The following is a 26,731-nucleotide window of genomic DNA, read 5'->3' as shown; positions in this document are numbered from 1 at the left end:
GATATCAAAGAAATGCCAAAGAGCTGCAGGAAATATCTGTTTTATTTCCCCTCCAATCTTCTTGAGTTGCTGTTGACACTTGCCAGAAGGTGCTTTGGTGCAATTAGCGCCACTATTGCTACTGCTAGTGACAGTGTCATGTGCAGCTGTTAACAAATGATGCTTGCAATGTGACATTTAGATGAAAACTGAGGGTAAATGATATAATAATCAAGATTGTAAGGCTTTGAACTTTACAAATGCTCTTTGAAAATCCCCCATTTGTGGAAAAAGAATCCTATAAGCTGCAAAAATGAAGGCTGCGGGTACATTTCAGTTTAAAAATGGCAACACATATTTACCCAATGCTTACTGGTTAAAGCTGCTTTACCAAATTTGAAAATACAAGGTTTTAAACGCAAACACTGTCAGAACTCTCACGCCTCCCATTGGCCATCATCCCTAGGCCACATACCCCTGATACCAGAATGTGCTTTGCTGAGTAAATGAGAGCGCACTAAACACCAGTCATTCGGTGTAAATTTTAGGACATCCTCAGGTCTCAGGTGTCAAACATCAGACCATAGAGAAAAAAGCCTCAAGTTTAATTCAAAATCCCATTAGATGTCTGCCTAAATAGTGTTGGTCAAACAGGTCTCAGGAAGAAAACATCAGACAAAAAGGAATCAGGGAAAACTGTGTTGAGTTGAAAACTTTTTTCCTGAAGCAGTTTTCCCTGATTTTATTTTTTCCTGAGACCTTTTTGACTAAAACTGTTTAGGCAGACATCTAATGGGTTTTTGAATTAAACCTGTGGCTTTTTTCTTTATGGTCTGATGTTTGATACCTGAGACCTGAGGATGTCCTAAAATGTACACCGTACAGTCACTGTTTTCTAGGTCCAAACATCTTTTGTTGTCCTTCTAATGGTTTTTTTTCTTTTTGGTACTCTGATAGTTTGTCCTGAAGTAGAAGGGCTAGCAGCCGGCAGTTTCTCCTTCTCTGATATTATTGGGTGGAGAACCTCTCACACCAGTGGTGTTCTGTTGCTTAATATGTGAGTGTGAGATGAATGGAGGACCCAGGTAAATGAGGAAGTGTGGTGGTCTGGTGCCAGACAACCGCATGGTCCAATAGCTGTTTTAAGATCGAGCCGCGTTGTTAGCTGAAGGTTTTAGACAAATGCAAGAGAACCACTTCATTCCTTTTTTAATAATTTATAGCTATACTATGTTGGAACATTGGAAAAGGGTGTGAACAATGTTTTGTGGGGCGACGGTGGCACAGGAGTTAAGTGCTCGCCCTGTAATTGGAAGGTTGCAGGTTCGAGCCCCGCTCAGTCTGTCGCTGTCATTGTGTCCTTGGGCAAGACACTTAACCCATGTTGCCTGCTGGTGGTGGTCGGAGGTACTGGTGGCGCCAGTGCTCGGCAGCCTCGTCTCTGTCAGTGCGCCACAGGGCAGCTGCGGCTACATCGTAGCTCATCCCCACGAGTGTGTGAATGTGTGTGAATGGGTGAATGACTAAATGTGTTGTAAAGCGCTTGTTTCTTGAATAAATTCCACCTCTCATCTAAATGTTTTCTTCTTTTCTGATCCAGGGTCAGGAGTTTAAGACCAAGTTGTTGTTGAGACATTCACATCAATACACTCGTTGAAATACCTTTGTTGAAACCGTCTCAGGGGTGACCGCAGGATACACACACACACACACACATACATATATATATATATATATATATATATATATATATATATATATATATATATATATAGTGCCCACAGGCTTTCTCTCCAAACAGCACATCAAGTCCATAATAAACACAAACTCTGCTTCCATCACTTAAAATCACAAATGTATTAATACATATTTAACAACTACAAATATGTTATGGTATAAATACAAGAAGAAAAGAGTGGTTTCATATTTCTGTTTCCACAGACTCCCAACAGTCTTTATCTCATTTTGCCTGAATCCAGGTTTTGAAAGCCTAAGACAATAAATCTCCCTTCAAATAGAACCTGAGAGAAACAAAAAATAAATCCCACACATTAACTCCACCAATAGATGTTTTCAGCTCTTTGACTAAATCTTCTAAGTGAAAAGAATTGTTTTGCTCTTGTTTGTTTCAAGTGGGGCCTCTGGAAGGTGAGTTAGCATCGTAGCTGCAGTAGGCCGTGTTGTCAGAGTGATTTCAGTTTAGAGATAAATTCACGTGAAATAGTAGAAGCAACAACTACAGATAAAACGTGTCTCGTTTAAATAAAGTTGCTGTGGCCTTTAGTTTGAATGCCTTGTGAGTTTTCTGTGGAACAACAGGTCTGACACTTTTGTTTCAGGAGGTAGAAGTTAGTCGGAGGACTGGGGGAGGCAGAAGGTGGCAGAATATGGAGTCTTACTCATTAGTATTCTTCATATATAAACATTTAACCTCTGATTGGCTAACAGCCATGCAACTCTTTCACTGTCTCCGTTCTCTTGTGTTATCTCCACAAATGACACAACCCTGAATGTATTCTGTTTTATTGTTGCTAAAGCTAATTGTTAGTATTAACAACTAACTGAGATGCGCTCTGCTCTCCTCTGGCTGCTAAAGCAACACAGCCTTCTGCGGTCATGAACCAAGATGGGTGGATCCATGAATGCATTTTTTACAATGAGGCGTAGATCTGAGTAGCTTCAACCAACCCAAGTGTTTCCCCATCTATTTTCTTTTAGCGGCTAATGCAGGAAATGGGGGTAGAATGCTATTTTCAGATTCAGCATGCATGTGAATCTCAGAGTGATTGATTATTTTTTTAACTGGAATAAGTACGTATTACACAGTTTCTCAGTAAACCTCACCTTTAAATACTTGAACAGGCTGTGCTTGTTTGTTGCTTGCTGCAACAACAAATTCATGGAAGGATACATTCTGGAGCTTAGCATCATGTTGGCTCATAAACTGTCCCACAAAAAATCAAAAAAGTATAAATTTACTAAAACTGGTCTTTATCGTCATCAATGCTCACACTAAAATAAATTTATAGTCTTTGCCAATGGTGCTCTGATTAGCTTGACTTCTTCAATAGCATTTATTCCTCACTGGGATTACTCTGACTGCCACCTACTGGTCATAACTACATCATATTACCAAACCTCAATTATTTTTTGATAAGTGTTGAAGTTTTGCACCCTTTTTAAAGGGAAACTTGGCAGTTTTGGCTTGCTTTTATCACTCCCAGTGTCTGCTTGTAGAACTGAAAGCAAAACCTATCTCCTTGCTGTGCGTTCATCTTTTTAACACCTTATTTTAACAGCTGAAATGTCTCCAAACCTTCATTAGTTTCTACAGGAGTGATTCGTCACTAAACTAAACAAATCAGCTGTGTTCATGATCTAAGACATGCATGAAATGTGCTGGAACCAGACTGCAGTGACAGGTATGACCCAACAGAGCGGTCCACCAGTCTGAAGGTACAAGTGTGATATTCGGGCCACAGGGGCTGGGTGGCCTCTCATTAACTCTGTATAAGGTCATTTTAGCACATACTGGCTCAAGAAAATTATTTAAAAATATGAAAAAGTTTCAAGGTATGGTTTTAAAACTTGGCCACCTCAAGCTTTGAAATCCTATACAAATTACAAAATGACAAGCCAATGATGAGTGGTGATGCACAACAGAACTCAGACTAACAAGAAGTTTTATTTTTAAACCTTTTTGAGGGATCAGATTTCCCAAAGGTTAATAGGATCTAATTAAAGAAAAAAAACACATTTTGTTCACGTATGTAGCTTATATGAAATTTATATTTTAATAATCTGTCAGCTGATCTACCAACAGCTGAACAGGTCAATCTGAATAAAGTACAATGATGCTGATTTAAATATTTTTGAACCGTTTAGTGAAGACTCTTTCATTGTGGTTTCTAAACATGTGGTACCTGTTCAAGGACAAACAAAACCAGGATAAAATTTAAGATGCAAAGGACATCATAAAAACGTGCAGCATTTTAAAGTATTTTGTTTAAAAACTAAATTCACTTATGTCCGAACAAGCACTTTTTGTACTTTTGCATTTAATGCAAATGCTTGATCGATAGGAAAAAGGCCAAATACTGCATTTGCTGCACCCTTGCGTGTTGAATTTGTAAGAACTTGGCCACACTAGGCTCAGCATTTGGCTCAAGTATACTGCAGGTCCCTCGTGTGGCTGAAGAGTGTTTAAAGATTCAGCTGTGTCAGGATGAGCTCATATGTCATTTCCTGTAAGTGCAAAGGGGAGTGAACTCAGTCTCACAACTCAACGAAGCTAGATCCTAGAGACTTCACAGTTTTTGATGTTCTGGGACTTCCTGATGAAGCAAAATCATGGCCTGACTGCCGTTCTAGTTGTCACAGTGAGCATATATGCCAGTTTACTTAAAGGGGCATTATGGAAGTTTGACAGCCAAAACATGTAAAGAAATAATAAATTTCTTCTTCATACATTCTCCTGCAATGCCCTGGTCCTGTAGAACGAGCCCTGGCATTTTTACTGTGATTGCCTATTTTTCTGTAAAATCACAGAAAAAGAGAGCTGCTCGGGTCGAGCAGGCTGCTTCATGCACGTTCATGCTCAGGCATAGCCCTCCGAACAGTTTTTTGAACGTTGTTTCAGCTGCCATCAAGAATATAAATGTTACAGATAGAGAAGATGTCACTGGTGGTTTGGCTCATCTAGTAAGACTGGGCTTGCCAGCAGAAGACCCAGGTTCAATTCTGGATGTGAACATAGTTGTTTTACGGTTTCTTTTTTACATTAATGGTATATTTTTTTACAGTAAGATACCCAAATTTTTATTTGAGACTCGCCGAACGGCATTGAATTCACAGGTACAAAAGATGTGGGTTCAACTTTCATTTTGGAACAATTTTTCAAGCAAGGGAAGGGAATGATCTGAGCATGCAGGAGGACTGACCCATCTTAAACCTTTGTCGGCTGTGCTGGAGAGAAAGGTACAGAACCAAATTATTTAATTAATTAGCTGCGCGTTTTCCTGTCCTCTGTCCTCCGTCCCCCCCACACCCCCCCCCCCCCACACACACACACACAAGGGACTGTCTCAGCTGTTATTTTCGTTAAGGAGTGTGCGTGTACAGCATGCGCGCCTCGTGCACGAGCCTCCTATTGAAGCTGCCGTTAAGCTTTTGGCCTGAGGGGCAATCGCGAGCATGAAAATTCAAAACTCTGTAAAGTCCCTTTAAGGTCTGACTGTAATAACTTTCTAGCATTCTTTGAGAATAAAATCAGAAACATCAGGGCACGTTTTTCACCCCCATCTACTTCCGACCCCCCATCCAACCCCCTCTCTCTCAGTCATGGTCTGTCTTTACTCCTGTAGATTTCCAGGACATTTGCCTCATTCAGAAACACATGAAACCAACCTCCTGCCCTGCTTATTTCATTCCTACTACTTTGTTAATCAGGATGTTTGACCAAATTGGCCCATGCATTATAGATTTTATTAATTTATCCCTACAATCTGGCTCTGTACAATCTGTTTTCAAACATGCAGTTATTTAACCTATCCTTAAAAAAAACAAGTTTGGACTCATCTCAGCCTAAAAATTACAGACCCATTTCTAAATCACCCTTTATCTCTAAAATGTTGGAAAAGGTTGTGTCAGATCAACTGATTACTTTTCTGGAACTACACAACAGTTTTGATGAATTCCAGTCTGGTTTTCGGAAAAAGCATTCAACAGAAACAGCTTTGCTTACAGTTTCCAGTGACATCATGATGGCTGCAGACAAAGGGGAGTTCACAGTGTTAGTATTGTTAGATCTTTCTGCAGCTTTTGGCACTGTTGTGTTGACACTGTTGATCACATCACCTTAACTAACAGCCTTGGTGAATTGGTGGGGATCTCTGGAACTGTTCTAGACTGGTTTAGATCATATAAACCAAATCATGTTAGATTCTACTGATCTGTTCTGTGGGGTACCCCAAGGCTCTGTTTTGGGTCCACTGTTGTTTCTGCTGTACATACACCCTCTTGGACAGATACTTGATTCTTTTCATAATGTCTCTTATCACCTATATGCAGATGATATTCAGCTGTACTGCTCCTTTAAGGGTTCTGAGTTCTATAAACTGTCTGAATTACTAGAGTGTCTATCAGCTATCACCAGCTGGCTAGAAGATAACTTCCTTCAGTTAAACTCTGAAAAGACTGAATGTCTGATCATTGCCCCTGAGAGCATGGTTCCCCTGATTCATCTAAAACTTTGTCATTTATCCTCTGCTGTCAAGACAAACTTAAGAAATTTGGGTGTTTTTTTGACCAATCAAGGTCTCTTGAAGGTCACTCAAAAACGTTGGTCCGAAACTCTTTTTATCATTTAAGAAATATCTCCAAACTGTGAAGGTTGGTGTCAAAACATGAACTTGAAATGGTTATCCATGCATTTATGTCCTCCCGTCTAGATTACTGTAACACACTTTTCACATGTTTTAACAAAAAAGCCCTGGACCGCCGTCAGTTGGTCCAGAACTCTGCAGCAAGGCTCCTAACTGGAGAAAACAGAAGAGCACACATCACTCCTATTCTGATGTCTCTGCACAGGTTACCCGTTAACTTTAGAGGTCATTTTAGAATCCTGACTATTACTTTCAGTGCTCTAGATGGTCAAGCTCCTCCCTATATTACTGAACTGTTAAAGCCTGAAGCTTGGTTAATGCTTGACGCATTCACTTTCCGCTTAGTGATGCGGCTCGCGGATGGAACGCGCTTCACAACTTGCAGCGTTTATGGTTCATGTGGCTTGTCCCTGCGTGAGCCAATATTCTCCCAAACTGAACGGGGCAGCATGGAGCTCTACGGCATGCATCCAACACTACACCATAGTAGAAGTAAAAATTACTGTTGTTTACAACATGGCATTCCAGCATTTTTAACAGCGTCCTTGTCTTTTCTGACAGTGCGAGCTATTTCTCTCCAAGAATTATTAACAACATGTTGATCACAGTGATCTCTGAGAGCTGAATCATACAATTATCTGTATTTACGAACCTCTGCCATACTAGTTCTTGCCGGTCCGCCACGTTTTCCCGTGTCCAACTGTCCACGTGGTTAGAAAATTTCTTAGGTGCGCGGTGCGGAAGTTTTGGGCCATGCAGAGGCGCGGTGGAGGGGCGTGGCTGTTAAAATGACGCAATTTTGCTGTGCGGAGCCGTGCGGACCTCGCGGACGCGTCAAGCATAAACCAACCTTTATGCTCCAACCCGAGCCCTCAGGTCCACACACCAGAACCTTCTAGAAGTTCCAAAGACCAGAAACAAAAGTGGAGGTGATCGCTCCTTCCAGACTGTTGCACCCCGACTCTGGAATGATCTTCCTTTATCCTTACGCAGCATTGACAGTCTGGACACTTTTAAAAAACAGCTAAAGACCCTTTAATTTAAAGCTGTTTTTAATTAAACCTTTTATTTTCTAATTTTTAACTCAATTTTTAATCTTTCATCCGTTTATGAAAAATATATAATTTTATGACTATTTTTTCTGATGTTAATCTAAATCTGTTTTGAGAGAATTTTGATTTTATGATGTAAATCTATTTATGATTTTATGACTTTGTTTTATTTAGTTTCGATCTATGTGAAGCACTTTGTGATTCTATGTCTGTGATAAGTGCTATATAAATAAAATTTACTTACAGTTAAACTAGTTTTGCTGAACTTAATGGCAGGATCCAGCAGTTTTTAGTAAACAGACTTAGTATTTACATTTTGATTATCACATATTTACTCTATAATTTCTAGTGTCAAATAAATCATAACTGAGAAAAAGTAAACCCAGAAAAACCAGGGCACTTAGTTGCATTTTGGTGAAAAATCAAACAGTACAACTAAAGCCATGTTTTCAAACATGATGCTTATTGAGCCTAATAGAACCAGATAGTGGTGCAATGATGCTGAACAAGAATGGAGTAGAAAAACAGTCACACTGGGAAAATGTGTTAATATTTCTACTCAAACAGTGAGGCTACATGTTAACAAAGCTGTTGTTGTAAATGGTGCTCTAGCAAGCATTTACTTCTGTGTTTATTTTTTTATTTCTGAGGTCAGATTTTGTCAGTGTGATAAAGAAAGCATAGAAAAATCCCCATGAGGAGCTACCGAGGAGCATTAGCTGTCTTTTCACTGTAGGAGTTCCAGGAAATGTCTGGGAGGGACATACTGACCAGGAGATATGATGGCTCGGTCCTCTCAGCTGTTGTGTCCCCATACAATTCAGCTTTTTCAGGACTTTGCACATACCTCAGCTTAACGAGACTGTTTCAACAGACTAATCAGTGCCAAAAGGCATCCATGGACATTAATGATATTCAAAGTTTTATTCTATTGAAGTACAGCATAATTCATTTGTGGTGGAGGACCGGGAGAGCTGCTGTGTGATGGAAAATGTGTCATCAACGACCAGAGACAACAAAGCCACATGAATCAGACCATTGTGAAGGGAATTCCGCAGCATTTTTGGGGTGTTGGGAATTTATCAATGGTGATTCTCAAGCAGCATTAACAATGTTTATTTTCCTTTCATTTGTTATTCTGCTTCACCAGCAACCTTTATAATTTTACAGAAGCCGGTTGTTTAAGGGATGTCTTTTGATGTCATTTCCTACTGAGTTACAACCAGTCAGTGTGAAGTAACCAAAGGTTCTGCTCAGCGACTCTACCAGGTCTTTCTGAGTACCTACCCCAGCTCAAATACTCTGTAGGTTCCCGAAAATGTCTCACTGAAGTGGAGACGCGCATGCCGGGAAGTTCCAGTTAAATTACCATGAAGTTTCGATAGAGGAAACGCAGCAATGTAAAAGAATAAAGAACAAAAATGAAGATGTGTAGTTAAGAATAAAGTGAAAACAACATGAAGAAAGGTCAAAATGAAATTGCAAAGCATTTCATAGATCTTGTTGATCCGATAACAGCATCAAGAATGGAACTCACGCGTTTCTGAAAACTTCTGAAGCTTATAAAATGGTTCATTGATACTGTTGTCTAACAAAGGTCAGAAAACAGTGTTGCATTGATGAAAAGATGAAAGTGATGTCCGTGAGCTACAGAATCAGAGTAAAAAAACATGATGATGGAACTTTCTGGAAAACAAAGTTGAGCTGACTCAAAGCCTGGACACCAAGCCTGCAGAGCAGCTTCATTTTGCCAGCTGTGAACTTGTTTACTTCAACATGATTTAACAGGATTTTATATGTTAATGATTGACTTTAGGGTATTCATATTTTGGGCTGAATCCAACCCCCCATGCCTCTAACATGCTGCTGAATGTCTAACATCTCAGTCTTGAGTTCCATGACTTTACATCAATACATTGTTCTTTACAAATGTTCAGTGGCTTTCCAGGTCCACCGGTGGTTCACTTCTGGTATGCTGGCACATAAACCCAATTATTTACAGTGGTTGCAATGTGCAAGTCAGTTTTCTCTATGGTTTATGGGAACCTTTGAAATGTTTGACTGCCTCAAACACACCAAAACATTCAGAATGATGATGCAGAAATAACTTTTGCAAATGTTCCTCCTAAACTCTGTAATACCCAGAGAAAATCAATGAATACAGAAGGAGAGCATGCAAATCTCACTAAGGACATTGCTGTTAGGCAACAGTGCAACCCCCCCAACAATTTTCTGCCAGTGCATTATTAATGAGCCCTTTTCACACCATTAATATATATTCACTGCTTTCTATGTGTGTAGTATAGCAAGAAATAACTTAAAGAGCCTGATTGTTCTTGTGTGTAGGCAGACAGGCTCATTTTAATTGTTCTAACATTGTGCGGTGTGTCATGACACAACGAATCACTGCTGCTTACATCCTCTACTGTCTAGAATGAGCACGTCCTTTGAAGTTATTAGAATTATGGAGAAATAAGATATTTGTGTGTTTTTTGACAGAACAAGTGAAAGTGGGTGGGTTGATGCCACTGTTATCTATGGATAAAGTATACAGCGCTGCCAAAGCCCGCGGCAGGAGGAACAAGGAAAGGGGGACAAGAAGCAGATTAGAAAATTCAATTTAGGGCAAAGAGGGGGTGGATCTTTTATATAAGGTGCCACTGAGTTGCTTTTGTTATTTTTTTGTTCACACACACACACACACACACACACACACACACACACACACACACACACACACACACACACACACACACACACACACACACACACACAATTTGAAAAATCTGCTATAGAATCTTCTCGCTGCCTGTTTTGGTCGTGTTATCCGGTAACACAGAGGATCCCTATTTGTCTTAGCTGCAGGGCTAAGCCGGGCTCCAGATGCTGCTAATAATACACAACTCACAGGGGTTTGTGCTGAGTATGTATGACTGTATTTCTTTTTGAAAGATGGGGAGGAGCGCCCGAGGAAGGGGGGATAAGCTATGTTACAACTTTTTAGTACATGCATTATCTTTCAGATGTCGTTTTGAGAATGACCCTGCAATCGAGGGAAGAGGCCACGAAATTGGCCCAATGAGAAAATAAAGAGTTTTCCTGCTCCTTCTCCAAAGCAGTAGCTTTTACTAAAGTCCTTGTGGCTTTCTAACCCTCCACACTTTGGGTAAAAAACAAAGTCTTGCACTCATTAGCCCTCTGCGACCATCAGTAGCAGATCATTTCTTGGCCAACAGAAGCAGCTTGGACTCCCGTTGTGTGTGAGACAGTAGGAGTTTAAAAGCCACATTTTTCAGACTCAGAGGGAGGATGGGTCTTCTATTGATGATAAAAAGCTTTTAATTATTCAGCCCTTTAAAACTCCATCTTCCTCGATCAGAGAAATTATTTATTTAATCATTGATGGCCAGAGAGGATTTCATGATGCACACATTAAGAGCTGTTTCAGTGCGTGCAAAAGAGCGGACATAAAATAACTGGAATGTGGAGCGTGAGACTTAACTGTATTTTCCTGTAGTGTTCAACTTCTAGTTCTGATGAGAGGAAGCAGAAAATGAAAGTGTACTTCTAAATGGGTTTTGGAGCAATGCCTGTCAAGTGGAACAGGACTTCAGGAGGAATTAGCCAGGGGTCACGACTCCCTAAAGCCGTCTGGGGATGCGGTTTGGGCACAGTATCCCCCAGCTGTTGGAGCAGCACTTAAGGAAAGAGGAAATGGAGACACTGAACTGGCAAATAAGTTTTAAGAAAACCACTACAAAAACCAGCTGATTCAAATGTGCAGATTTTTATTTCTGTTTATTATTTGAATTCCATCTTACTGCTTCCAATCAAAATGGAGGTAAAGCCGTTTTGGTATTGGGTGGGAATGAATTGGCTACTACCACATTAAAGTGACTGAGCATTTTCCCTGGCGATGGGGGCAGTACAAACCTAAATCATTGCAAATAGCAGTATAATTGTGTTTGAGTAAAACCTTACCAATGGAAGGTCATTAGGGTAAAAAATCCCTGCGCAATATTCAAACGAGTATACTTTGTCAGATCGTTCAACCTCCAGCAAAATGACAAGCACGTCAGACTCCCCTTCATCAGTGGCGATCAGTGAAGAGGTAAATGTGTAAAACAACAGTATTTATTAATGGTGAAAGTTTTGTAACTGTTTGTTACAGATCAGTAATTGTCCTCATGGGGTCCCGTAGAAGGAAACATGGCGTCGCACAGAAACTTAGACCTGTTCCAATTTATTTTACTCCTAAATTTTTTGGTTATATGTTACGAAGCTGCCCAAAAATTTTCAATGGGCATAATTTTATTCATTTTCAACAACGTTTCGTTGGATATTTCCAGAGATCAACGGAAAAATCTACACATTGTCTCTTTTAAGGTAAGCTTAACATCGGTCAAAACAAGTCAACTAAGAGTTTGTGTTTTAGAAGGCACATTAGCTGTGGCAGCCATGTTCAACTGTGTTGACACCAGAAGATAGATATTTCCATCTCTCCATTCCACCACTTATCCATCTTGCCATGGAGGTCACCAATCTAGGAGGGAAACCCAAATATTCCTGGGGGTTCCCAAGCCAGGATGCTTAATCCCTTCACTGAGTTCAGGGACTACCCTGTGGTCTCCTTCCATTGAGATATGCCAAGAAAACTTCCAAAGGATGGAATCCATGAGGCATCTTCAAATATCTGAACCACCTCAGCTCCTTTAAGTGAAGAGGAGCAGTAGCTCTGCTCGGACCGACCTCATCATACTACCATTGTTGAGCTCAGCCATCCCTACAGGAGAGGCTTGATCAGCTGATTGAATCCAGACTATCATCATCCAGATCTCTTGACTGTAAGTGAGGGTTAGAACATAGACAGAGCAGGAAAACTAGAGGTTTGCCTTTTGGCTCAGCTCCTTCTTCACCAAAGAACTTGAGTAGAGTCCTCATTATTGCAACGGAAGACCTAATTTGGCACCAGGGTACTTGATATTCTACTCAAAGCAAAAGCTCTGTGTTACAGTGCATTTGCTATAGTCATTTTTGTGGTTGCCAAGATCAGTTAGCTGTGTTCTGAGAGTTTAATTAAATATATCCAAATGTTTATCACATGTTTTGCTAACAAATGTGCAGACACCTGCAAAACCATTACTGTCTGCCTTTAAACCCTTTAGCAGTGCATGGACAACAATAATAAATTTGGTGCTAAACATTTTAATTAGTCTCTCAAACACTCACAGGCAATCACTCCAACCAGTGCATCAGGACAATATTAATGATGTAAATTACAATTAAAATTGCAACTGCAGAATTTTAAAACAGCACTGAAACTACTGATGATATAAAGCAAATTATATTTGCCCAATGGGAGGCAATTTAAGCATATACTGCACATTTATTTTGCGATGCATTCTCTTTTTAATTAGCTGATTGGTTTATGTCCTCAGGTAACAACTTTAGCAGTTCTCATTTACCCAACGAGTCTCACGCAAGACACATTTTCATCACATGTAACATGATGTAAATGTAACATTAGCATAAGAATTTTCATCCTGTCAGCAATACCTCAGCACAGTAGCACATATCTGCAAAGGTTTCTAAGTTTGGAGTTTCCTGCCTTAAATCTTTGGGGCTGCAGTAAAAGTAAAAGTGAACAGTGAACTGTTTCTCGCTGTGCACAGAAACCATTCTGTGTCAGTCTTTTCAATACCTCACAGAAGTCTTGCCACAGCAGAGGAAATGTGTTCGGCTGGCTTTTGTTCCTCCACATTGCCATCCACAGGGATTGATGGTGCGGCGCTAGGCCATAATACAAAGCCACACCGCCAGCTGTGCAGACCAGCAAAATGGCACTTTCATCAAACTAAACAAGGCTGGTGCCAGCTCCTCAATTATTTAGAGCTTGAAATAAGCTACGAAGGAGAACACTTTTGAATCAATGATTGTGAGACCCATCAGTGATGTTCAAAATGCGAGAATGTTTTTCAGATGGAGAGATTTGGGTTACGGTTATGTGGATAGAGACAATAACATTGATTGCAGCTGAAATATCAGGACAGTCTTGATTCTTTATTAAGCTGTTTTCCAACTGAGTACTGGTGAGAAATAAAACCAGGAATCTATCAGAACACTGCTAGAACTGAGGTCTAATAATGTCCTCAAACTACTCATAACATTTTCTTTTTAGGGATAACTGCTCAGCAGAGGACCAAAGCTGATCCCTTTGAGGTTGACAACACATTTGTTTACTTCAAAAAGTGAAGCTACAATATCCTGTTTAGAAGGACTGCTATGTTGTATCAATGAAGTCAAACTCAGAATGTCAGGCAGAAATAATTCCTACTCACCTGCACACAGTAATGATGTTTGTAAAGAAGATACACATATTTAAAAATTAAATACCTTTTAGTCCTAATGTCCCAACATTAATGGCTCAGCGGTGTGTCCCCACTGGGATCATTTCAGACATGCAGCTGGTCCCCCGAAGTCATGAAGTCATAACAATATCAAAACATTAGCCAAAAAAAAAAGTTTATACTATTCAACTATCTGAATGACCATGACACACATTTACTGCTTCCATTTGCATCATTTTCTTTTCCTTTATTTGGTTTAATATTCTCCAGCCTTAATTTCATTAGCTACTTCACTTGCACCCTCCATCCTCTAGCAAATTTGGGACTGACACATTTTCTAAGCTCATCCTCTCCCTCCCATTGTAAACTCAAAACCCCCTGGTCCTGCAAGACGTGTAATAGGTCCCGCTGGATCCCAATCCCATTGCAGGGGGGTCTAACACACACACACACACACACACACACACACACACACACACACACACACACACACACACACACACACACACACACACACACACACACACACACACGCGCACACACACACACACACACACACACACACACACACACACACAAATAAAGCACTATTTTCTATGTGTATTCCCATGTGCCTGGTACATTTTTGGTGATTAAAAGCCTTTTGTTTCTGTTTGGAGTTTCTGTGTGGAGAATTTCATGAGGTGGCACCTAATCAAGCAATCCAACACATTCTCACACCCAAAGCATTGAAAAATGATGCGAGTGACCAAGCCTCAAAATATGACGATTAGGGGTGCCCCAGGAGAGGACACACAGGGACATGCAGGGACACGCAGGGACATGTGTCACCGCGGATGTCCGTATTTGACGCCCGTGGCGGCACGGACATTATTCCTCGAACCTCTAGCGATTTAACCTTCCCCTCACCCCCATCCTAACCTTAACTCAGTAATATTCAATTAAGCTTTGTGTGCGCAAGCTGGTTAAGGTTAGAATGGGGGTGAGAGGAAGTAGTTCACAAGTCGGTCAAATGTCCGTCTCACTGTGGGCGTCGGATATCAATTGTATGGGACAGTGCGTCCTCAGTGCGTCCTTTCCCGACGCCCTGGGGCACCCCTAATCGTCATATTTTGAGGCTTGGTCACACGTGTCATTTTTCGACACTTTGGGTGTGAAAATGTGTTGAGCAATCAGCGACTGGGTCTGCAAGGTGCTTCCTGAGTGAGGGAGCGCTTTATACGTCAGTGTCCAGTGGTGGTTGTTACAGGGGAAAACCAAGGATTTTGGCTAAATTCATCTTATGCTGAAGGGCTTTGAGCCTAAGTTATCTAAGTAAAGCACCAATGTTTCAGTCTTTGGTCAACCCAATGAGCATTCTGAATCCACAGACTTTAAGACAGTTTCTTTGTTGTTGTAATCTAATCATGTTTTGGAAAATTAGCAACATTTTCACATAAAACAGCATGTTGTGTACAGTAAATACAAGCCAAAGTCACATAACTCAGTAGATGCCAGCTGTTTAAATACTTTAAGAAATTAGGCAGGCCTGCTCTATGGAGGTTTTTAAAGCAAAGCTAAGGACCCATTTTCCACACTATCTTATGTGTCCTAATTTCCACACATGGTCTTTAATGTATTTGTTTGTTAACTGCATTTTGTTTAGTTTTTTTCTGTACTGTTTTCATCTTTTAGGCCATTCAGCGCTTTGTTTGAAAGTAAAGTTATTGATTATCTTAGTGTTCATTGAGTTTGGTCAACACTGGCTCCCAGCTTTACTCCAACTTGACATTTGATGATTTGTACTCGTCTTTTGAGAAAGACTGATCATTTTCTAAAAGCCTGTCCTTGTATTTATAGTGTGAATAGTGGTGGAGACTGACTAGTGGCCCCAAAAGACACGACTCATATGTTCACAGCAGGCTATTCGTTGACCCCTTGAGACCTGCAATAAAACCTCTTACATCAGTAAAGAAACGTTTCATCACATCACACAGATGATGGGAACAGTTTTACATGAATTTATAGTGAGTCACCATCCCAGTGGTTCAGAGCATGAAAAGGCTCCACTCTCCAACATAACAGAACCACCAGACTCCCTGAGTGAAGGTGTCAAGTTTCAAGAGCCCTCTGTGTGCTCGCCTACTTGTCAAGAATCTGGTGACAGATGATTTATCTTGTCCTTATGCATCACTGAGCCTTCAAATGTTCATTCATCTTTGTAATGAGCAGTTTATGTACTGCAGCCCAAGGGTAATATCCCTCCCTGTCAGCCGACCGTTCTGGTGGACACATTCTGCTCACGTTGTTGTTTTTGTTCTTTTGAGTTAAGTTTGGGTGTAAATATGTAAATAGATTGTTTGAATGTCAAGGATTTCAAGCTGACTGTTGTCCCTGCCCACTTCTTAATGGTTGGTTCTTAGATAGCTTTAAAAGTCAGATTGATTTGTCTCTAGGGTGGTGGGTTGTTTGTGACGGGGAATCCATGCCCCACAGTCATGGAATGTTTACAACCAAAAAGATTAAAAAAGTCAGAGCTCTGCAAAATCCTGGACTCTCTCTTTTCTTCTGGTGGTAACAGCTGGTAGCATCCTGAGTCAATGACAAGGCAAAGGTTCCAAGACCAAAGTGTGTGACTGCCTTCATAAAATGACTCAATTCTCCAACTTAGCAACGCAATTCATAAGAATGTTATTTTACAAACGTTTACACTGCCACTAGTTTTATTTTACACAGTGCAATTGTAACTAGGAATGTAATGGCACACATTAGGAAATATAAATCGGGTTTGGGGTCAAGTTTTGGTACAAGAATAAGAAAGCACATTTTTTGGTTTATTGCCTTAAGAACCCAAACCATTTTAAATAAGAAAACAGATTGGAATAAATATGTCAAAATAATAAAAATAAATAAATAATAATAAAATAAAATAATTTTTGATATATGCATAAATAGGATGTAGGGGTGGGTGATTTGCAAAAAAAAATCATTATTATTATTTTTTTTTTTTTTTTGTTGCTAAATCATGATTGTGATTTTAGGGCTGCACAGTGGAGCAGTGGTTAGAGCTGTTGCAGAGAGAAGGTCCTGGGTTCGCTTCCTGGCCTGGAATCTTTCTACATGGAGTTTGCATGTTCTCACTGTGCATGCGTGGGTTCTCTCCGGGTACTCCGGCTTCCTCCCACAGTCCAAAAACATGACTGTTATGTTGATTGGTCTGTCTAAATTGTCCTTAGGAGTGAGTGTGTGTGTTCATAATTGTTTGTCCTGTGTGTCTCTGTGTTGCCCTGCGATGGACTGGCTCTCTGTCCAGGGTGTGCCCCGCCTGATTGCCCATTGACACCCCCCCCCCACCCACCCACCCACCCACCCGCACCCCCCACCCCGCGACCCCACATGGGCAAGTGGGTTCCGAAAATGGATGGATGGATGACCGTGATTTTATCCCATTTTTTTCCCATTTTGACAATTCAGATTTTTGGAAGTGATTTGCCAGTAAAATGGTAAACAATGGTAAATTTACCAGTAAAATACATCAAATTAAAACATACCCCTTCACAGAAAATAGGATAAAAAGACTTTAGATTCCTAAAAAAAATCCTCAACTGCCAATATTTGTCTGTCTGTCCATCCGCCCACCCAGAGTTTTCCTGATCAAGCAGAAGTGTGAGAATACACTTAATGGCCACTTAGAGATGGAGCAAGCTAGCCGCTAGCACTGTAATTGATAATGGTGTGCTTCTTCAGTGATTCGTAATCGTTTATCTACACATCTTATTGCATTGATTATTACATTATTTTTCTCAGCTCTACCGAGCACCCCAACTAAACAAACCAACACATTGCCTAAAACTTGCTCTGATTGTTTCATTGGTGTATCTGTTTTGCCGACAGTTAAGTCCGAAAGAAGCAGCCAAGCAAATGGTGTGACTCCGCTGAGAGAGAAAAAAAAAATTATGTTGTGTGTCCGTAGACACATTCAGAAATAATGGCACAGACGGATGATGGTGTAAATAGACGGTTCTGTGATCTCCCTGCTTTGCTAGATCATCTTCACAAGATAACCCTTAAAGATCTTATATCATCAGATCACCTGGTCCTAGTAGGATGTTCACTTAGGGTTGTCAAACATTAATATATGACTCAAGAAGCTGTTTTGCAAATGCTTTAAATGGGCAGTGACACCAGCCTTTCAGAGTGATTATAACCCTTTTTGTTTTCTATACAGTAGAATGTATCTGTCTGAAGGGCAATGGACAGTGACTGCACTGTTATTTAAATGTTTGCAAAAACACACATTAATAGGGCTGCATGGTAGCTCAGTTAGTAGCACTGTTGCTGTGCAGCAGAGAGGTTACAGGTTCAAATCCCACCTGAACAGCCCTTCAGCACCAAGTCAGCCTCCTCCCCTTATGCATGTGTAGGTCCTCACCAGGTACTCTGGCTTCAGACCAAAACCATGCACGTCAGGTTGATTGGAGACTTTAAATTGTAACGATGTATGAATGTGTGACCGGTTGTTGGGTTCTATGTGTCACTTTGATGGACTGGTTACATGTCCGGGTTGTCCCCTGCCTCTCACACGATGACAGCTGGAGGTAATGGAGGGATGTGTGTTGATTACAAACGATAACAGCATTGCTGAAATAAGTAATTTGTTGAACTATAGATGATCCTCAAAGATGTGTTAATGGTCTGATCTGACAAACATTTCACTTAACCTTCAGTGAAGGTTCATCGCCACTAGAAGACACTCGCTGAGGGTCTTTGGTCATCAGTCTGTACAAATCCCACTGAGATCTTTTGACAGTGAAAGTGAGTCTTCTCCATCACCTAGTTTGACTTAAAGCTGTCATTTTCCACTCATCGTACTGTGTCTTCATGTGCCAGACTAGCGACCTGTCTGGGGTGTCCCCAGCCTCTCTGGTGACTACTGGAGGTAGGCACAAGCTCCCAGTGTTCCTTACAGGAAGAAGTGGTCACAGAAGATGAATGAATGCATTTCCTTAAATTCCTTAACATTTTCAGCACATTGAAAACATTTACTGGCAACAAGATAAGAACAAACCTTAAAAAAGGTCAAAATGTTATGATTGTCAGGAAGTATGCTAGTTAATGATCTTAGATAACAATCAGTAATAGAGCAACTGGACTGATGATTCAAGAGGCGCTAAAGGCACATCCTCATTGAAAGAGGAAAACCAACACTAGGCAGAAGAGGTCAGAGAATTCAACGCTCAAACGCCTACAGCACACCTTGAAACTGATCCCCAGACTGTTTCACGGCAATTCTCACCATCAATCCAGTGATCAAAATGCCTCTCAGGTGAAACTGGACATTAAAGACCCTTATGAACCCCCAAAAGGGAGGGACAGGTGTAGTGATGTGCAAGCGTCAAAAGAGTTCTCACTTCAGTTTAGGTTTCTTTCACATCTGCACTATTCATTTTGTCCTGAGAGAGCTCCTCAGATGACACCTGGCATGTCTTCACAAGAATTGAGAAGCCCTGATAGAGCAACATGATACATCCCAAAGCTATTTTAATCACAACAGCATTGCATCAAACTGCTTCTATCAAAATAAATCCTAGATTTTACCATCTAAGTAACACTAGTTTACTACTCACTTCCATACCCACACCTGGTTTAGACAATAGTGGCTAAACTGCTAACACACAAGGAGAAATCTAATGTTGTGAAGCGAAAACTCAAAGAGCAATGTTCAGGAATAATGTCTTGTACATCCCTAAGTCCAGGTGGTGTGCAGTGCACCAAACCATTCCTTTGACTGACGCGCAGATGCATTACAGTCTCCCACACCACCTTTGTACAAACATGTCACCTTGCAGCATTCCATTAGTGTTTGGATCTTTTGCAAACATTAAGCAAACATAAGGAACAGCGAAAACTACAAAAGCTGAAATCACTACTGCTGAGTGTATTACAGAAAGAAACACTCACTGTGGGCTTCCACATACAACCTGAAGGGACAGCACTTTCCCACAGGGTTGTGTGAAGGTGTGGACATGTGTTTGCACTTTAGGAAACACGGTATGTTACATGGTAAGCAAGGAGACTTCTTTAAAGTGCACATCGTCAAACACATTTTCCAACCACAAACGTCTGCCTAACCCTCACCCTGACGACATGACTTAAAACAAGAGTTTTTTTGGGGGGGTGATGCTGAATAAGCCAGTAACGTCGTGAGTTCCCTAATTGCAAACGAGCTCCTTAAGGGCCTTTCCAAAATATTCAGTTTGTTTAGTTCTGTTTTTAACAAATTGCTAAAGTTTTCTCTTAAAATAATCGTCTCAGGTACTTGAAACCCTTTTCAGTTTAGCTTCTGTAAAATGGTAAATGAGGGAACTTTATGGGTTGAAGAAGCTAAGCAACTGGTGAAACATGGTTTTTAAAGATGAAAAAAAAAACTTTTTTAATGATTACACAAGGTCACTCTTGAGTTTTTCATGCAGGCTGAACATGAAAATAGTCTCCTACACATTTTTCCTGCATTAGCTTCTGATAGAAAATAGACGGTGAAACTCTAGGAGTAGAAAAGCCTGACAGATCTGTCACACTGTCACTGAACATTCATGGACTCATCCACCTTGATTTGTGACGGGGAAGGCTGTTGCTGGTTTAGTGTCGAGGAATTTCAACCTTTATTTTACCAGGTAAAATGTTTGAGAACGTGTTCTCATTTACAAACATGACCTGGTTTAGAGGTCTTGGAAGGAAGTGCCAATAATATATATATATATTAAAAATAATGTATATAACATTAAAATAATAATGAAATACAACAAATAAATAGATAAGCATATAACAAATCAGACATAATAGGTTATCAACAAGCATTAGAAAAATTTGAATCTGCATCTGAAAATCAGCAGATAATGTTCTTAACAGTAGAAGCTAACCATTATCATTAGCAACACCACCACACAGAAAAACTCCTCCAGGCTTGTGGTATTTGTGGAGATAAAACATCCAAGCTGCAAGGCAGTGGTAGTCATGTTGCTGTTAGGTGAGATGTCCAAATCTCAGTGAATAAGAATCGTCTGAAGCTACTTTCTCCTCTGGCTGACTTGTACTTCCTGAAACAAACGCATCTGAGATTTTAATTACCCGAGGACTACTTACAAATCATTCATTCCCACCACAGACCACTGCAGGTGCATTGATTAGTTGAGTTTCCCACACCTTTTAAGTGCAAAAAAACGCTGTGCAAATGATGCAATTTATTTTTTGTCCTTGAAAAATACCAAATTAGCCTGATTCCAACTAGAATTCTAAAGTTTTGTGTCTCCAACTTGTTTTCATCAGTCAAAGCTCGGTGAGATACTGGGTTTACGCATTATGCAGTGAACGTGTTTATCTGTTTTTATTTAGATATTTATACTTAATTTTATCACATCTGTAAATTTCAGCATCCTTTAAATCTGATGTTGCAGCTAAAATAGAGAAAGACAACCTGTCTGGTCTTTGCTTCCCTTTTTTATTGACTTTAAACATTTTTGGGAAGTTCTGATTTCTCCCTGCACATATTTTACCATAAATCACACAAGTGCAGAGGCCTGCGCTGTGCCAGTCAGTTTTGGTTTAACACAGAAAAGCAGTTAAAGTGCAGGAATGCACAAAACCACACAGACCACAAACCTTAGACATCCATAATCTATGGTAAACTTGTGATGAGCAAGTTAATTCTTTTCACTTTTGCCCCAGCGGCTTTCCAAGCAACAACACTTTTTAAGCCTGGTAAATTTAAATTATTAAAAAAAACATTTTTGCCCAGAAATTGAAGCATGTATTAAAGCACCATCTTCTGCAGACAAGATATACGGAAAATACAAAATAATATATCACAAAAGACATGCTTGAGTTGAGTGGGGACAAAAAAATTAGACATGTCCAATTATTCAAGGTACTATAAAGTCAAATAACATTTTGTAAGTTTCAAAAAAGTGTAGGAAAAAAGCAACACATCTGTATTGTGTTAAAATCATCTGTTCCCCTTGAGATATGTTGTGTTTAATTTTCCTTTTCTGCATCATGTAAGCTTTAGCTCCCACTTGGCAGCAGAATTAAACAGCTTTAAGTGGAATAATTGGAGACATCTAATGCTTGAGGTCAAGGTGATGATGAGGAACTGAGGGTGCTAAAGAGTAATTTCTAAGGTGTCTGTTTACAGGGTATACTTGATAAAGTATTTACCTCTCTCTCGAGCCTTGTGTTTTGATTTAGCGTTTTTATTTTTAGGGCTGAAGCGATGGGTCATACCTCACACTCCCTGGAGCCAGAAATTGTGCAAGTGCAGGAACCGGTGCCATTGCCTAGCACCTCCAGTGCCTCTGGTGTGGCAGCAGGGTTGTAGCTCATGTAATACTCTTGAAGCTGGGAGCTGAGGTTTTGCTCTGGCTCTGGGCTCTTTTTGCGACGCCGGCGTCCCACCATCGATCGCTGCTGCAGCAACCTGGTTGCACCTGGATAACGGCGCCACAGCACATAAATAATTGTCAAAATCAGTGACATGGTGAAGAAAAGTGCCACGCTGCCCACCACAACTTTGTGCAGAGTCATTTGCTCCATCACCGGGGGTGAAACGTGAGTGGGTTGAGGACGGATCACCGTGTTTTTAGGGTCTTTGCTCATGTGGCCAGGGAAGGTAGGATGTGGGATAGGTCGAAGTCTGAATGGGGGGAGGGGACCGAAGGTAATAGCTGGTGGGGAGGTTGGAGAACCACTAGTGGGGCCAAAGGTTGGTTCAGCAGTGGCTTCTGAAATCAGCTCCGACGTTGGTGATGGTGTTTCTGTCAAAAAGTAATCGTTTTCCTCACAAATACCGTGGTTTCGAGTGACGTCCATGATCTTTTCTCCCTGGAGCTGCTTTGGGCTGCTGCATATCATTGTGGTGTCCTTTGTTCCCCGGAAATTTCTCAACCAAGCCACAAGGGGACAAATGCCCATTCCACAATCCCACATGTTGCCAGCTAGGCTGATGGTGGTCAGTGAGATCCATGCTGACACAGCCTCCTGGGACACGTTAGACAACTTGTTGGATTCCAGATTTAAAGCTTGGAGGTTGGGCAGGCAGTGGAACACAGCCGGGTCCAGTGTTTGGATTTCATTTCCAGACAGATCCAGTTTTTGCAGCGTGTACCAAGTCCATGGAAGGCCCTGGTTGACAACTCGAATGCGATTCCATTGCAGATAGAGCGATCTCAGATTTGCTAAGCGTGGAAAGAGAAAAAAGTTGATCCGCGAGAACTGGTTGTGTTCCAAATGCAATTCCATCAGCCTCTGTAAACCCAGGAAGGTGGTGCGGGTTAGAGCTTTGATCCTATTGTAGCCCAAATCTAGAAACTCCAAACTTCTGCACTCTAAAAATGCTCGAATTGGAATGTTGGAAAGACCGTTGGAGCGTAGGTGTAGGTTTTGTAGTTTTCGTAAACCATGAAATTGACCTGGTTGCAGGATTTCCAGTTTGTTGTATGACAAGTCCAGACTGCGAAGGTTAGGAATGCCATGAAATGTTGAATTATGCAGGGACGTGATCCTGTTGGAGCTAAGTATTAGCTCTTTTAACCTGCGGACCCCCTGAAATGCTCGGCTGTCCACGGCTGAGATCTGATTATGGTCCAAGTATATCCACAGGAGCTGGCTGAGATGAGCAAACTGATAAGGTAGAAGGGTGTGCAGCTCATTGTAGCGCAGGGAGAGGCCCTGGCAGCCTACTGAGATGTTTTCTGGGACATCTAAAAATCCAGACGAGTCACAATGTACAGTTTTCCCCTCACAGCGGCAGCTGTTGGGGCAGGTGCGCTCGCCAAAGCTGAACAACAGGGGAACTCGCAAAAGGAGAAGCAGAGGGAAGAGGAGGTGCGTCATCCGTCCATCACACAGCAATGTACCTAAAAGGGAACAAAAATGAGACAATGATGAGTCAAAGATGAACGTTATTTAATGCTGTAGTTTGTAAATCAAACAGCTAAGCGAAAGAAAAATCTATAAAAAGCACAAAAGAGCGAAAAATCTTCAGTCTGAAGATTAAAGAAATGTAAAAATAATTGTACAAATGCAATTTTAAAGTTTCAGATGTAATAGATATTTACAAGACCATGCTCTCATAAATGAGTCTTCTCTTCGGTCTTATTGACATTTTCAAACGTTGATGGAAAAAGAACAAAGTGGAATATGAAGCTCTAAAAATGGTTTCTACCTGTTTACAAATGTACAGATGGAATACTTTACTGAAACTATTATTTTTCTATATGAGAAATGTGTGTGGAAGTCTGTGGAGGAGTTTCTCTGAGACGTGGTCCTTTCTGCCTGAGCTGCAGTGCAGATTAGGCAGATAGTAATTCCAATTGTTGGTGATTTATTGGGTTGTTATTTTCAGCTGGTTTCATTTTGATTTATTTCTGTGTTTTTATGCAGGCAGGACAAACCTCACACTTTTACAACACCATCCACAGTTTTCTTAACAGGAAAGGGAACAATGGAGTGATAATGCCACGGTGAAGTTGGTCCAGCTTGTGTACATCATATATCACACACCCAAACACCAGATATGTTTGCTGTTGTTTACAGACACCATTTTACCTTTTCCAAAGGTTATTTAAAATCAGTCCTTGACCCCGTTGGTTAAATTCTAGCTTTTGAACTTCTGAGATTTAAAACTGTGTCCTGTTTTCTCATAAATCTCCATGCTACAAGTGAAAAGAGGGCTTCTTAAATAGATGTGTCAGATAGTTTTAAGTGAGTTTCTGTGAAACAGCTATAAATAATTAATATCTTACTCTATGCGGGTACAGAGAAATGGCTTTATGAACTTTGGTTGGCCCTGGTATGACAGGCTGGTCTCAGATCAGCAAAGATCCAGAGTGTTTTGCTGCCATATTAAAATTATTCCAGTCATTATTTTTCAATTCAAACAACATTATTTTATAAACTCTTATACTAATTTGGCATGACAACAATGTTATGTAAAATTGACAACATTGTATAAAGTTTATAAAACTCTTTTGCATTAGCCACTGTGAAAATAGGAAAAGTGGAGCTGGCAGCTTTACAAATTTGTGATAGATCTATTCAAAGCAACCGCGTCTGGAAGGCCTTAACTCTAAAAGTTACTGCTCCCCCTGTGTCTATAAGGGGCACACCCACTTTCTGTTACGGAGCTGGCAGGGAAACACAACTACTCCCAGGTGAGCTGAAATAACCAACGCTGCAGAGCTGGTTTAGTACCCTTCAAAAACCACTTTTATGGGTGACTTCCAGCTTTTAATCCAGTGATCACATGTAGTTACAGCAAGGCAAGCAACGAGCAGAATTTCCCAAGCAAGACTGTGATGGAGAGAACTGGCATCATCCCTGCATAACTTTAGAGGGAGGAGAACTTTTATGTCATATCTTGTATGTCCCTAAAAAGCTACAGTATTTCAAGATGGCATGTGATTATGAAACGTCTACCAGTTTTTTGTATTTAAAAATGTAAAATGTAAAGCAAATAGGAATATCTGGAATAGACTTTAGTGAAAATTATGAAAGAAAAAGGACAATTTTGTGAACAGATAAACATAATTCATAGGGTTGAAACAGCTTCAATTTCTTACATTACTCAACAGTTCATAAAAAACATTTTATAAAACCACTTTCATAAGAACACCATTTTTTTAAACACAGCTACTGTGGCAGAGACTTTTTAAAAAGTCTTGCTGGAACTGAGACCTGGATGCACCAGAAGTGCCACCGTTGGCTCCTACTGGTGATATTTATCTGACCTAGGATCAGGCCTTTGATGCTGCAGCTCCTAGAACAATCTGCCTCTTCGTATTCACACTGTCCAGTCGTTCAAGTCCTATCTAAAGACACTCTTTTACACCCTTTTAACTTGGGTACAGTTTTAGACGGGGGGGGGGGGGGGGGGGGGGGGGGTATGTCATGGTGTATGTTTTTCTGTTTTCTTGTAATTGTTACTTGATTTACTTGTATTTATTTTATTAATTGACGTTTTTCCTGTTTATTTCAATGAAAATGTTGGTCAGTCCTGTAGTTTTTGACATGCTTTAAAAATAAGCTTTACTAACAGGGTCCAAATCACACAGAGGCTTCCAGGGGAGCCCCATGAGATGGTGGCAGCAGGTTCCAAGTCTAGTTTGCCTTGGGCCCCCACATGCCTTGAAACCGCCCTTGGTGTGGGACAGAGTTTTGAATGTGATCTGAATTGCGTAAGTATATAAATATAACATGACAATAATATATTGCGTCATAAAGTTAAGATGTTTTAATGGGATGAATCTACCTACATTTTCCTTTTTCAAGCATTTTGTTTTGTTTTTTGGTTTGTTATTTGACTAGTTTCCTGTCCTGTCTGTCTCTGATCTTCCCGTATCTCCTCTAGTCCTCCAGAAGTACAGCTGCCTGTCTTCCACTTTTTCACCTCATCAGTTACTGTTTAACTAAGCAGATCAAAGGGATCTAACAACTGCAAAAATAGTAGAGCGTGCGGTCTACTATTGAGATGTTCACCAGTGAGGTGAAGTCAAAGGAGCACAAATTCTGAGCTCCCCTGCAGCGGAGCATGAATAAAAGACAGAAAGTAACAGAGAATGTGAGCGGACATGTACAGCTGCATGTTAATTATATTCTTTGGTGGCACTACTTTGAGAACGTTACTGTGGCCATGTGCAGCACAGAGCTGCCTTCATGCCAACATTCAGCGCTCCGTACTCTCCACTCAAAAGAATCTCCGGTACACTAAGGGTCCATATAAATGATGTCATAGGGAGAACCACCATCTTCATTTCGGCTCCCCATGGGTGTGCAAGTTGAAGGCTTCCAGGGGAGCCGTTTACCACTTCAGGGGAGCCGAGCTCCTTACAGCTGCCCTGTAATTTGAACCCAAATTTGTAAATTACAAAAGAATCCCGTGTTAATAACCATAAAATATTAGACTGCCTTTAGTGTAAAGGTTTGAAAAATAACATCA

General features: G+C 40.6%; 1 protein-coding gene across 3 annotated transcripts in view; it reads right to left on the bottom strand.

Moving 5' to 3' along the window:
- Positions 1-26,731, bottom strand: part of lrrtm4l1 (leucine rich repeat transmembrane neuronal 4 like 1) — a 120,806-nt gene that overhangs the window by 41,934 nt on the left and 52,141 nt on the right. For 2 of the 3 annotated variants that reach the window (XM_070552726.1, XM_015975868.3), the window contains exon 2: positions 22,021-23,651. In XM_070552726.1, the coding sequence (XP_070408827.1) occupies positions 22,021-23,651 (1,631 nt within the window). Of the gene's footprint in view, positions 1-21,954; positions 23,652-26,731 lie in introns of all 3 variants that reach the window. The other variant, XR_008563959.2, reaches the window with a different exon arrangement.

This window comes from Nothobranchius furzeri, chromosome 6 (assembly GCF_043380555.1).
Source record: "Nothobranchius furzeri strain GRZ-AD chromosome 6, NfurGRZ-RIMD1, whole genome shotgun sequence".
NCBI classification, from domain to species: domain Eukaryota; kingdom Metazoa; phylum Chordata; class Actinopteri; order Cyprinodontiformes; family Nothobranchiidae; genus Nothobranchius; species Nothobranchius furzeri.
Note: the sequence above shows the minus strand (reverse complement) of the source record. Positions and strands in the feature narration are given on the sequence as shown.